At 40.5% G+C, this 14258-nt stretch overlaps 1 protein-coding gene across 5 annotated transcripts in view; it reads right to left on the bottom strand.

Moving 5' to 3' along the window:
- Positions 1-14258, bottom strand: part of LOC132393931 (xanthine dehydrogenase/oxidase-like) — a 143258-nt gene that overhangs the window by 114944 nt on the left and 14056 nt on the right. For 2 of the 5 annotated variants that reach the window (XM_059969388.1, XM_059969392.1), the window contains exon 3: positions 1120-1226. In XM_059969388.1, the coding sequence (XP_059825371.1) occupies positions 1120-1219 (100 nt within the window). In that variant the 5' untranslated portion in view covers positions 1220-1226. Of the gene's footprint in view, positions 1-1119; positions 1227-6214; positions 6290-14258 lie in introns of all 5 variants that reach the window. The other 3 variants (XM_059969389.1, XM_059969393.1, XM_059969390.1) reach the window with 3 other exon arrangements.

Genomic DNA, 14258 nt, shown 5'->3' with positions numbered 1-14258 from the left:
CGCACCCTCAAACCTCCTACCTTTTCCACATCATAGCTCTGTAATACCCTCCAGTCTCTTCTCACCTCATCCTCCCATTCATTTGTGGCAAAATTTTAGATTATATCAGACATTGTCTATAAATTGCTCTTCCTCGCACATCCATCAGCTTCTCTACCTCTTTATATATTTAAAAAACCTTCAACACCGTCACAAATTTTGTTAACACTAAAATCTCACTCCACAAGGCATTTGTTCCCACCTTCTTCACCCTTTCAAGACATTAGACCACAAGACATCAAAGCAGAATTAGGCCATCCAGTCTGCTCCGCCATTGTATCATGGCTGATTACAATCCCTTTCAACTCCATACTCCGGCGTTCTCCCCATAACCTTTTATACCTTTACTAATCAAGAACCGATTAACATCTGCTTTAAATATACCAAATGACTTGGCTTCCACAGCAGTCTGTCGCAATGAATTCCCCACATTCACCATCCTCTGGCTAAAGAAATTCCTGTTCATCTCTGTTATAAATAGATGTCCCTCTATTTTGCAGCTAGACTCTGCCCTACTACAGGAAACATACTCTCCACATCCACTCTATCTAGGGGTTTCAATGTTTGATATTTCAATGAGATACCCTGCACATTCTTCTAAACTCCAATGAGTATAGGCCCTGAGCCATAATTCGCTCCATACACATTGACCTTTCCATGACCTTCCTCTGGATCCTCTCCAATGCTGGCTCATATTTCTTAAATAAGGGGCACAAAACTGCTCACAATACTCCAAGTGGGGTCTGGCCTATGATAAATAAAGCCTTAGCATCATGTCCTTGCCCTTACACTCTAGTCTTCTCAAAATGAATGCCAATATTTCATTTGATTTCCATACCACCAACTCAACCTGCATGTTAACATGTAGGGAATTCTGCATGAGTACTCCCAAGCCCCATTACACCTTTGAAATTTGAATTTTCTTTTCCCTTTAGAAGATAGTGTACATCTTTATTCCTTCTACCACCCCATTCTTCTACATGAACATACTCCTCCCTACACTATATTCCATCTGCCACTTGCTGCTTTGACTCTCAAATCAATTCTATTGTAATATTCTGTAGAAGATGCTGTTCTTACCATCATGGAAAGCTCCATTCACTCGAAGGAAGAACAGTCCTGCGGCAATGCCCTCTTCAGCTGGGCCACAATCTTCTGTCTGAAGTGAGACAGACTCCATGTTACTTCTGACCAGAGCAGAATCAAAAAATAAAAGCAATAAATTAGTAAAATATATCTAAAGTATAACAAAGATCAAGAATCAGAACTAAAATGTGAAAGTAGATGGAAGCCTCCCCTCTGTGGACTCTGTTTACACTTTTCACTGTCTCGATAAAGCAACATGATCAAAGACTCTACCCCACACAGATATTCTCTCTTCTTCCCCTTCTCACCAGGCAAAAGATACATGCACACAACACCAGGTTTGAGGACAGCTTCTGTCATGCTAAAACTATTGAAAAGGCCTCTAGTACGAAAAAATGGCCTCTGATCTCACAAGGTGACCTTGCACCTTATTATCCATCTGCACTGCATTTTCTCTGTGACAGTAACACTTTATTCTGCATTCTGTTACTGCTTTATCTTGTACTACCTCAGTGCACTGTGTAATGAATTGTATGAAGAGGATGCAAGACAGGTTTTTCCAAGGTTGTGAAATATTTAAATTTAAGATTATATTAAGTTATCTGTAATTTTTGTTGGTGCCTTTACAGCACTGTATATACTTTCTGATACTGCATCAGAAAGATTATGCAATGCTGACTGTTTACAGCCCTCTCTGACTGTTTAGTTTCACCATGCTATGTATAGATATGGAAGCATGTTAACACAAAATTAGAGGAAAGGTCACAACACAAGAGCACTAAACCATTTGGTGACCTTGTTCTTGTTTATGGCCACTCTATAAATGTTATCTATCCTGTCTTCACCCATTCAAATGCATTAAGTTGCTTTAAACTTTGCTTTGCTATTTTTCATAGAATCATGAGAAGTTTAAGTTCACCAGTTCTAATGAAAGGCCATTAACCTGTGTGGTGAACTACATATACCTGTCTGGACATGCCCCCTGCTGACTGCTCCTGTGGCTCCTCCCACAGACCCCTGGATAAAGGCGATTGAGGCCAGAGCCCGGCCCCTCAGTCTCCAGGATGTAGTATGGTGGTCACTCACTGCTTGTTCCTTCTTCCAGTCAATAAAAGCCAGTATCTCACCTTCACGTCTCAGAGTGAGTTATTGATGGTGCATCAACCTGAAATGTTTTTTTTCCCCCAACCTGGTGGCATGAATATCAATTTCTCCTTCTGGTAAACCAATTCCACCCATCCCCTTCCTTTTTTCCCCACTCTCACCTTTTACTTCTTCTCACCTATCTATTATTTCCCCAGGTTCCCTCCTTCTTCCTTTCCTCCTATGGTTCACTCTCTTCCCTGATCAAATTCCTTCCTCTTCAGCTCTTTCTTTCCCACCCATTGGCTTCACCCACCATTTTCCAGCTATCCTCCTTCCCCTCTCCCACCTTTATATTCTTCCCCCTTCCTCTTCTGTCCTTGGCTCGAAACATTGACTATCTATTTATTTCCATAGTTGCTGCCTGGCCTGCTGATCTCCTCCAGCGTTTTGCGTGTGTTGCTTTGGATTTCCAGCCTTTACAGATTTTCTTGTGTTTAATGTTTATTTTTCTCTCTACAAATGGTGCTTAGCCTGCTGGGTTCCTTCCAACAATTTCCATTTTTATTTCAGGTTTATGTTTAAGAGTATATTACATTTGATTTTAAATATCCTTCAATAAGTCTTGTACAAAAAGGTTTAGTACCCAGCAGTAGCAAAAAGAGACAAAGGTTATTGTTAATGTGCTAGAACTAAACTGAGAGGCCTCTTCTACAGGTGGCACAAGGAGTTGTTTGGGAAGTTGTACACTCCTTCCACTATTTAATCTGTTCCTGCACATTCACAGCAAAGGGACTTGATGCTTTCTATACCAACCCAAAGCTCCTTCTTCACTTTGAGCCAGTCACAGCACAGGAAATCTCATGAGATGGTGGGGATAGCCCATTTCTGCATTTCTCCTCAGAGGCAATGAGCGATTATGCAATTCATTCTTCTGTCCACCAGGTCATCTTTTGCTGCTACAGACTCAGATTTAGCATTGGAACTAGAGGTTACTGGGTATATTTACTGAGGGTATCAAACTACTGTAAACTCTGCCTTTTTTAAAAAACTTAGCCTGGCCTGAACTGAAAAGAACTCCAGACTTCTCTTTGTGGATGACTCTTAAATGCCTTCAAAATGGTTACTCAGTTAAAGGGCAATAATACAGGCCATGCCAGTGACAGCAGGTCTAGAAATTTATTACATAAATTTGGCACACTGTCCTTTTGTATGTGTCATACACACATTTGTATGTGATAAACACTCTGCCAATAGGTTCGGAGGATTTTACAGAGATAACATAAACTGCATTTCTCTGATGATTTGATGCAGCCTTTGTATTCCAAAGGCCTAAAGGCAGGTAGAGGTACTGTGTTTACCATGAACTTTCTGTCGGGTGAGGTCTTCATCTACAAAATTTTAGATTGCTAAAGACACAACAAATGGTGATGAATTTCATGACAGAAGTTTGGATTGAAAAGTAGCTCCTAGGATATAGTAAGTTTCAAGGTGTTACTGTGCACATCCAAGAGACTAGATTGCTCTTCCAAACACTGACAGCAAATCATTCAAGTACTGAGGTGAAAATCCACTGATTTCTTTAAACGCACTACCTTTAATCCTTTACATTCCTTAAAACTTGTCTTTAACCAATTTCTTAGTCATTTGAGCAGACTCAATGGGCTGAATGGACTAATTCTGCATTATGTCACATAGCCTTATTTGCTATGATATTTTCATATTCACTGTGACTTTTTAAATAGTATTTGTGAAGCACTGAGACATTTTTGCCATGTTAACAACAGTATAGAAGATTTTGTCACTTTCATCAACTTGTGCGGCTCACACATATCAACACTGACATCTTTTCTTCAGAATCCTTCCCTTAAAGTCATTGGCTTTCCAAATGGTTCACCACTTTACTTAAACAACTTCCTCTGCTCAGTTCAAATTTACTCGTTACGTCTAGGAAGCACTTTGGCATTTTTCTACATTAACAAAGTTCTAGAAGTTTCAATTAAGAATTTGTAAATGAGAAACTAACTCCTGAAATAATAATCTCAATTGAGCAGAAAGCATTTGAAATTGGAATTGGATTATTATTGTCACATGCACTGAGATACAGTGAAAAGCTTGTCTTGCATTCTGCTCGTGCACATCAGATCATTACACAGTGCATCGAGGCAGAACAAAGCAAAACAATAACAGAATGCAGAATAAAGTGTAACGGCTACCAAGAAAGTACAGTGCCAGTTATAAAAGTGCAATAAAGTACAGTGCAAGTTTATAATGTGGTAGGCTGTGAGATTAAGATGAACTTTTCTATAAAGGACATAAAGTTATTCTTCAAAGAAAACTAGAATTGTTAATACAACTTAACTTTTGAAAATATGACTTACATTTACTATGCACCTGCCATTTCAACAGCCTAATTAAAGGATTAGATATCATTTGTTTAGATTACACAAAATTTTCCAATGCTTGTCCTGAAACCCGTTGGGAGTGAAAAAGTAATACAAATTTGATCTGTGCACAGAAACGAACTGCAAACTTGTTCTACAGGCTTGTGCTGCCTCAGATGTACTGTACATTCTCCTTTGTCTTCTCAGCCCTCCCACATTCGGATCAGAAACAAATGCTTCACCTGCACTGAAAATGGCAGATGCATCTAGCAGACGTTGAGAAACTAAGTTAATGCATCAAGAACTTGAACGATGGGCAGAAAAGTGATCAACTTCTCTAGGAATCCAAGCTTTCCAAATTTATGGCATAGAACAGGGACTGAGCAATGTTACTGCTATTGTTAACAGTTCAACACTGACTCAGAGGCCTTGGGGAGCTTTTTCAATGGCTTGCTGCACCTCAGAATCAGAGTCAGGTTTAATATCACTGGTATATGTTGTGAAATTTGTTGTTTCACAACAGCAGTACAGTGCAATACATAATAATAAAAACTACAAATTACAGTAAATATATACTGTATATATCAAAATTTAAATTAAGTAGTGCAAAAAGAAAGGAAAAATAAATACTGAGGTCGTATTCATAGGTTCATTATTCATTCAGAAAACTGATGGCAGAGGGAAAGAAGCTTTTCCTGAAATGTTGAATGTGTGTCTTCAGGCTCCTGTACCTCATCCTCAATGGTAGCAATGAGAAGTGGGCATGTTCTAAGTGATAGCAGTCCTTAACGACAGAATATAGAAAAGGCATGTGATAAGGTCAATGTTACAATAGTCCAGGGGGTTTAAAATATGCAGGTATGTGTAGATTTGCAAAATCAGATTGATGCTGGATCCCAAATAAGGAAATTTGTAGAATGCCTACAACATGGCTTTTTAGAGCAGCCTGCAGTTAAGCCCACTAGGGGAAAGGTAATTCTGGATTGGGTGTTGTGTAATGAACCAGATTTGATTAGGGAGCTTAAGGTAAAGGAACCCTTGGGAGACTGTGATTATAACAATGATCGAATTCACCCTGGAGTTTGAGAGGGAGAAGCTAAAGTCAGATGTATGTATTTCACTTTGTGCGGTTCTGCGAGAGCTGCTTGTTTTCAGCTTGTGTTTGAGTTATTGTTGAAGATGAGAGATGAGGAGAAATGTGAGCCATCCAATTAGGATTGCTGCATTAAGGGGAGGTTTCTCTGATGAGGGACACTAAGGTTGGGCTTGGAGCTTTTGTTCGAGAGGAGATGAAGGGAGAAGACAGTGGGGAGAACCGGTCGTAGCATACAATCCAGTAGGAGACCCGTTTGTTTGTGATGGATTGCGAGTGACGTTCGGAAGGTGGTGTGGGCATTCATGTTGACTGCGGGTTCAGAGTGTGAGTGACAGAGAAGTTCAAGATGAGCTCCAACTTGTGCACATTTGACTTAATTAGAATGTGCCCTTTTTTTGTTATTCTTCACTAACCGTTTAGTTAAGATCCATAAACATAATTCCTTTAATCGTATGCAGTGTTCTGTCTGTTATTTTGAGGCATTAATTTGTAACACGGTAGCAAGTGACACAGCATCCATACAAACCAGGTCTCATGAGTTTGGGAGGGCCAGAGGTAGTCTTCCCTAGACTTGCGCAGCCAAAGAAACAAGGGTTCTTCACTGTGAAGTAAAGGAAATTAGAGACATGAGAGAGGAGCTGACCAATGATGATTGGAAGGGGATACCAGCAGGGGCAACAGAACAGCACTGGCTGGAGGTTCTGGGGGCAATTCCAAAGACACGGGATACTTTAGAGATACTGTATTCCAAAGATGAAGTATTCTTAAAGGGAGGGAGGATGAGGCAACTGTGGCTGACAAGGGAAGTCCAAGACAACACAAAAGCAAAAGAGAAGGAAAATAGTGAGAAGTTAGAGGATTTGGAAACTTTTAAAAGCCAATAAAAGACAACTTAAAACACCATTAAGAATAGAAAAAGAAACAACTAACTATAAGTGAAACAGTACAAAATCACTGATGATCCTAAAGCAGCATCAGTCCTTTCTGCTGAATGTAGAGGACTGAGTGCCTGGATTTTGCTTTTTTTAAAAATAAGAACTGCTCACAAAACAGCTAAACAATCCAGCCTGGACTGTTTTGAAATTAACATTGGAAGTGGAATGACATCCTTTTAAACAGAATAAAAATGCATCCAGAAACTGCTCAGTATGTGAGAATCCTTCTGAAATACATTAAAAATTTTGGTGACAAAATAGGCAAAAATACACTCATCCTTTTAAAAAAAAAGCAATATAATAAATGGTAAGAGACTGACACTGAGTGACAGGACCTCTGGCACGGTCCAGGTGCCAGATGCAATTTAAAATATGAAGCTTTTTCATTTTATAAATATACTTCATTCATAAAAATAGAAGAAATACAGAATGGATTATGTGACAATCTTCAGCGCCAGAAATATGGTGACAAATCTTGGCTTTCAGTCAATCTCACTATGACAGGATGACCATGTTGCCTCTTTTACAAGTAGGTGACAAAGATATTCCTGAGCAGATATGCCAGCTATAGAAAATATTGAACCTGCTATTTTACATACCAGACACCTAAGCATACTGTACAAGTTTTCTTCTCAGAATGTGAAGCTGTATTCTGTATGTGCACTTTAACAAAATAAGGTATCTTTTTCTGTTTCAAGTAAATAAAGACCAGAATTGGAGGATAAGTTCCTCAACTCAAGGCTGCTGCCAGAAGTCAGAAGAATTTGTCAGGAAATCAGTACCTGATACTCGTTCCTTATTGGTCATGCAAATTTAGCTTGAAAACAGGATGGCAGTGATATCATTAGAGAAAATGATTAATTAATTAGATGAAAAGAATCCATCTTTTGGCAAAAGCCAAAGGAGTTAAAGTCTGTAAGTATTTTGATAGATAGGGAGGGCCTGATTAGGGATAGTCAACTGAAGATGCACTGGGTGAGTAACAGATATAACATACCTGAATCTGCCACAAAGATGCAAGTGCGTCAGATTGTGTATTTTTTGTAACAATTAAACACATGATTCAAGGACACAGTCAAAGCAATATCCCTGCTGGCTCCTGGCATCACTGCCCTAAATAAAAGAATACTGTATTGGGAATGGTATTGAAAACTTTGGGTCCATGTATCAGGAGCAGGGTAGATGACAGAAGAAGATTACAACCTTGCAAATACCTATCCATCAAATACTTCATACCCTACTTATGGAAGATCCTACAGTTCCTACACTGGCCTTATCAGTCATCTCAGAACACAAAACCAAATGGGAACATATTAATCCTTTATGCTATGGAATCATAGGAGGCAAGTTCATTGATTTTCCTAAAGTTTTAATCACACAACAGTTTCTCTTGTATTCTGCATTTTCTTTCCGCCAGAATGCCCGAATCACCCAAATTGTTCTCGAGCAGATTACTCAACCTTTCTTGTTTATTAAACTCGTTTCCTCAATTTCTCCCTCACTGCTCTTATTTCTTCCTCATTCACCCCAACATAATTCTAACTGCTTCAACTTTTCTACTCTTTCTTATTCAAAAGCCAACCCAATATTAAACATCTTTTGCAACAAGAACCTTATTGTTAAGTCGGACTGCACAGTAGCGTGGTGGTTAGTGTAACATTTTACAACTCTAGCTACAAGATTGGGATTAAGTTCCTGCAGCTGTCTGTAAGGAACTTGTACATTCTCCTTGTGACCATGTGTGTTTCCTCCAGGTGTTCTGGTTTTCTCCCACATTTCAAAGACGTACAGGTTAGTATTAGTAAATTGTGGGCATGCTATGTTGGCGCCAGAAGCATGGCGACACTTGTGGGTTGCCCTCAGCGCATCTTGGACTGTGATGGTCTTTAACACAAATAATACATTTCACTGTGTGTTTCAGTGTACCTGTGACATATAAAGCTAATCTTTATAAGACATACAGAGAAGAGTTCTGACTGGCTCGACTAAATGATGATATTAAAGTTGACTTAACCACTATGTTAGCAGATATCATTTTCTTCATCCCAATACAGACGTTCCCTTTGTTTGCCTCAGCTCCCTTCCTCCTCTGCAACTTTCACCATTCCTGCTTTCTGACATTTCCTGTTTCAGATGAATTGCTAATTGTTTCTCTCTCCACAAAGAGCTTTCCCACTTGACCTGTTGACGTTTTCCAGCATCTTCATGATGCAGGAAAGGAGGGATTAAAAATGTCCTTTTAATCCCTCCTTTCCTGCATCATGCCCTGTAATCCTACTCCTCCCATTAAAAAAAGCATATTTTTAAATACCAAATTATTACTTCCCAATTGGGGGTCAATCCCATTTTTTCCACAGATTTCACCACATATCCGGCTATTCCTCAACTATGTAGCAACTCTTTCTTGAAACACTCAGTCACAACTCTCCCATCTCAGACACTGTGATCTTCTGAATTGTTTTTATCTTGAAAAGATGACACAGCCTAAAAAAGGGCATCAATTTAAGGCAGTAATAAAAGGGAACTGAAGGACATGATTTTCTACAGAGAGTTATTGTTATCTACAACTAGACAACAGGGTGACCCGTTAGGGCATCCTTTGAGAGAAGGGTAGTGCAGTCTGATGTGACCAGAATGAACATGACATTTTCCTGAATGCTATTGATATTGCTTTGCTTTGGAAATTGAAGAAGAAAACCTCAGTTTATTAAAGAAGAACAATGTGTAGTAAGGCAACTATAGCTCCTCCTCGTTTAACAAGGACACTTTTGATGGCATAATTTCTGGTTGATCTGCCACCCTTGTGCCTCTCGTTGTCATTCTAGAGATGTGCAGTCCTTTCATCCGCTGTCTCTTCATCTCTTCTGCTGTTTATTCTTTGTCTCTGATCCTGGAGACATGGATTTCTCAGCTCCTTTGTCTCTTCCTCTCTCCTCCTTCTATGCCAGTTTTTGTCATTTTGGAGACGTGCATGTCTCTCCTCCTGTCTCTTCTTCTCTCATCTTTTTTGTCCTGAATCTTTGATCCTGGAGTTGCACGGCCCTGGCCTCATCCAATTCTTGTTCTTTCCCTTTCCTTGCCGCTTCCTGATGACGTTTGGCGACATCTCTTGACCATAATGTCCCCCTTCTCTTTCCACGTGGCATAATTAGGCTGACCATATCTTTTTTTACGCTAATGCTGGATAGAAGATATGAAACAGTAACACCAGAGCCTCCAGGATGCTGATTATTCTTGATGACATGGTTGGTGCTCTCCTAAGTGGACGTGATATAGTCACTGCTGTCCTTTGACTGCAGCAAAGGGTTTGATGGGTGTCTCGAAGTACGTCATTACAGTAAGATTAATTATCTCTTATTGATGGGTGGCAGTTTGATCGGTCCCAATCCTGCACATGCTGACAGTGATTAGTAGTGCTCGAAATAGAGCTGCTGTGCCCTTTTGCTCCAGCTGGTGTCGCTGCTGAGGCTGGCTATGTGCATGTGTTGTGGTGTCGCGTCGCAGCTTCCATCGTGGCTGACATCGGATCTTGGGTCAAAGCGGAGCTGTTGATTTTGGCAAGTGAGCAATTTTATAGGAATATATAACCCTGAACTTCACCTGCATTCTGTAAGTTAGCGTATTTTAAGTCGACTTAGCCAAAAATAGTGTTGCTGTGGTGCACCATTTGCACTAATTGGAGGTCACAAACAGACAAACAGAGCATGAAAGTTTTAGTAGTATATAGATGTTGTTGCCGAAAGGAAGTCACACAATCAGATACATTTAAGGGACTGTTGGGACAGGCACATTATAGAGCAACACGGGACTTTAGCTCGAGTCAATGGCAACCATGGCCACCCAACTTGTCCCAATTTCCGGCATTCGACCCATATCCTTCCAAGCCCCACCCTTCCATGTGCCTATCCAAGTAATTCTTAAACCAACCACATCCTACAGTAGCTCATTCTATATACTCACCACTGTGTGTGGAAAAAATTGCCTCCAAGGTCCCTTTCCCATCTCACCCTAAATCTTTACTCCCCAGTTTTGGACCCTCCCCTGAGCAATAGGATTTATCGCATAGTTCTGAATAGTTCTCTTTCGTCCACAGGGTCCAATTCATCAATGCCTCTCATAATTTTAAACATTATTTTAAGCAAGACATGGAGACATAAGAATCCTAAAGCAGGCAAATGGGATTTGTGTAGACGGGTGAATGGTTGATATGGATGTGGTGGACTACAGTGCTCATAGTATTTAGTATTGAAGTATGTATAAGTTATACAACCTTGAGATTCATCTCCTTACAGACAGCCACAAAATAAGAAACCTGAAAGCACACATTAAAAAAAAGACTAACAAACGCCCAATGTGCAGAGAGAGGGGGAAAAAAATCGTGCAAAAGATAAAAGCAAGCAAAATCATTGAGAACAAACGCAAGTCCATAGGCACTAATCCTGAAGCAGCCGGAGGAGCACACTACATATTATTGTGCTGCACAACCCTACAACTAATGGGTCCCCTTTACACTTACTCTCTGTTCTTGGACACTCACTTGAGCCTGTTTCTTTTTCAGTGAGTATTCTGCATTCAGCTTGCTTCTTTGATGTATCATCAAATGGTTCTCAGTGTGTTAAATGCCCATTTTTTTCCGCTTCATCTAGCTGTCTCAAGTCAGGTTGGGAGCTCCAAAGAATTACCCCCATGAAAATTTACACAGATTGTTCATGAATGCACCCAATTGTTCCTGAAGAACTCATTACTTCATTGCATTATGACATTTTAGCATGTCAGTTTTGACTCCAGCCAGCCAGATTCTCTCTCATTCCATGTGACAGTCATTTAGGGAAGTCATGTCATAATAGGCTCATCATATGCCTTGGGTTGGGTTAGACAAGCAGCAAGAACAGAATATCTGTAACTCATCTCCAAATATGTACAAAAGATACCACATTTTGTACAAAGAGTGCATGGACCACAGCACTGTGTACAGGCTTTTCCACCCTGACTAAGTTAAATATTGATGGACAATTTGTAAATTGGTAAGTTATCTTACCATCATCACATGCACCAAAGCACAGTGGAAAACTGTTCTGTTCATACAGATTGACTCATTACAACAACACTTTGAGGTAGTACGAGAGAAAACTGAATGCAGAATAAGGTGTTACCATTAAAGAGAAAGTGCAGTGCAGCTGAATAACAAGGCACAAGACCATAGCAGGATAGATTGGGAGGCCATGAGTCCATTCTATTGCACTAGGGAAGTCAATAGTCTTATAACAGCGGGATGGAAGCTGTCTTTGAGCCTAGTGGTATGTGCTTTCACTCTTTTGTATTTCAGTTTGAGCCGAGATCAGACTGTGTGAGATTCACTTGTTCCACAACAATCGGAGTGAAAAATGTGAGAAATCATGTTCAATTTAAGTTGCAGAGAAATGCAGTCTACTACACTGAAGTAATTACAAGCAAACTTCAATTACACTCCTTCCAATCTGGTGTATAGTACTGTTCTCCACCACCCCCACACAGGGAAACCAAACACAGGTTTGATGATCGAGTGGAAGAGCACAGAGCAGACTTGACAGGCTGAATAGTGTATTCTGCTCTTACGGTCTCTGCTTTTCATTCAGTCCACAGGGTCACCCTATGTTTCCAGTTGCCTGTCACTTTAATTCTACACTCCATTTCCACTCTGTCCTAATTGTCTGTGGCAATTTGCACTTTTCTAACAAGGCCCAATGCAAGGCTGAGGAATGGTAGTGCATTTTCCATCTAGGTAATTTGCTTCCGTTAGGATTCAATATTGAAGTCAGCATTCTAGATTACTCACTATATTGTTCAGTATTGTTTCTATGAGACTGACCAATTCTATTGTTAAGTTTTCCATCTGTAATGGACACAGTCTTTTCTTTGCTGAGAGTAAAAGCCTGATCTACAGCACATTTCCAACATTCTGCCTTTGCTTTGTGGCTCTCTCCATTTCACAGCTTCAACGTGTTCCATTTGTTTTCTCTCCTCTCAACTTTCCTCTCCTCTGGGTCCTCTATCGACCCAGCAGCTCCAAAATCATCCAATCACCATCCAACCCTGATCTCACCCAGGAGACATTCTCTCTGCCCTTCCAACTCTCTCACCCACCCTCTTGCAAATTAAAAATATTTGCTCACTTTTTCATTTCTATTTGACTTGAAACATCAATTACTTCTTTCCATAGATACTGCTTGGCCTTTAGAGTGTTTCCAGTGGTTGGCAAGTTGATGGAAAAGATCCTGACAGGCAGGATTTATGAACATTTGGAAAGGCATAATATGATTAGGAATAGTCATCATGGTTTTGTCAAAGGCAGATCGTGCTTTATGAGCCTGATTGCATTTTTTGAGGATGTGACTAAACACACTGATGAAGGTAGAGCAGTAGATGTAGTGTATAGGCATTTGATAAGGTACCCCATGAAAGGCTTATTGAGAAAGTAAGGAGTCATGATATCCAAGGGGATCTTGCTTTCTGGTTCCAGAACCGGCTTGCCCACAGAAGGAAAAGAGTGGTTGTAGACACGTCATATTCTGCATGGAGAGTGGTGACCAGTGGTGTGCCTCAGGAATCTGTTCTGGGATCCCTTCTCTTAGTGATTTTTATAAATGACCTGGATGAGAAAGTGGAGGGATGGGTTAATAAAATTGCTGATGACACAAAGGTTGGGGGTGTTGTGGATAGTGTGGAGGGCTGCCAGAGGTTACAGCAGGACATCGATAGGACGCAAAACTGGGCTGAGAAGTAGAGATGGAGTTCAACCCAGAAAGTGTGAGGTGGTTCATTTTGGTAGGTCAAATATGATGGCAGAATATAGTATTACCGGTAAGACTCTCGGCAATGTGTAGGATCAGAGGGATCTTGGGGTCTGAGTCCCTAGGACAATCAAAGCTGCTACGCAGATTGACTTTGTGGTTAAGAAGGCATATGGTGCATTGGCCTTCAACAACCATGGGATTGAATTTAAGAGCTGAGAGGTAATGTTGCAGACTCCACTTGGAGGACTGTGCTCAGATCTGGTCACCTCACTACAGGAAGGATGTAGAAACTATATAAAGGGCACAGAGGAGATTTACAAGGATGTTGCCTAGATTGGGGAGAATGCCTACAGAATAGGTTGCGTGAACTTGGCCTTTTCTCCTTGGAGTGACGGAGGATGAGAGGTGACCTGATAGAGGTGTTCAAGATGATAAGAAGCATTGATCGAATGGATAGTCAGAGGCTTTTTCCTAGGGCTGAAATGCACAAGAGGGCACAGTTTTGAAGTAGATGGAAGTAGGTACAGAGAAGATGGCAGGGGCAAGTTTCTTTTTTACGTAGAGAGTGGTGAGCGCACGGAATGGGCTGCCAGCGATGGTGGTGGAGGCGGATACGACAGAGTCTTTTAAGAGATTCCTGGATAGGTACATGGAGCTTAGAGGGCTATGGGTAACTCTAGGTAATTTCTAAAGTAAATACATGTTTGGCACAGCATTGTGGGCCGAAGGGCCTGTATTGTGTCGTAGTTTTTTTATGTTTTCTGCTTTTATCCCACAACCAAGAGGTCTGCTTGCATATAAAACTAAAAACTCCAATGTATCTGAAATGGATGTTTGGGTTGCTGTCGGTTTGAGACAATTA

Source organism: Hypanus sabinus, chromosome 5 (assembly GCF_030144855.1).
Source record: "Hypanus sabinus isolate sHypSab1 chromosome 5, sHypSab1.hap1, whole genome shotgun sequence".
NCBI classification, from domain to species: Eukaryota; Metazoa; Chordata; class Chondrichthyes; order Myliobatiformes; family Dasyatidae; genus Hypanus; species Hypanus sabinus.
Note: the sequence above shows the minus strand (reverse complement) of the source record. Positions and strands in the feature narration are given on the sequence as shown.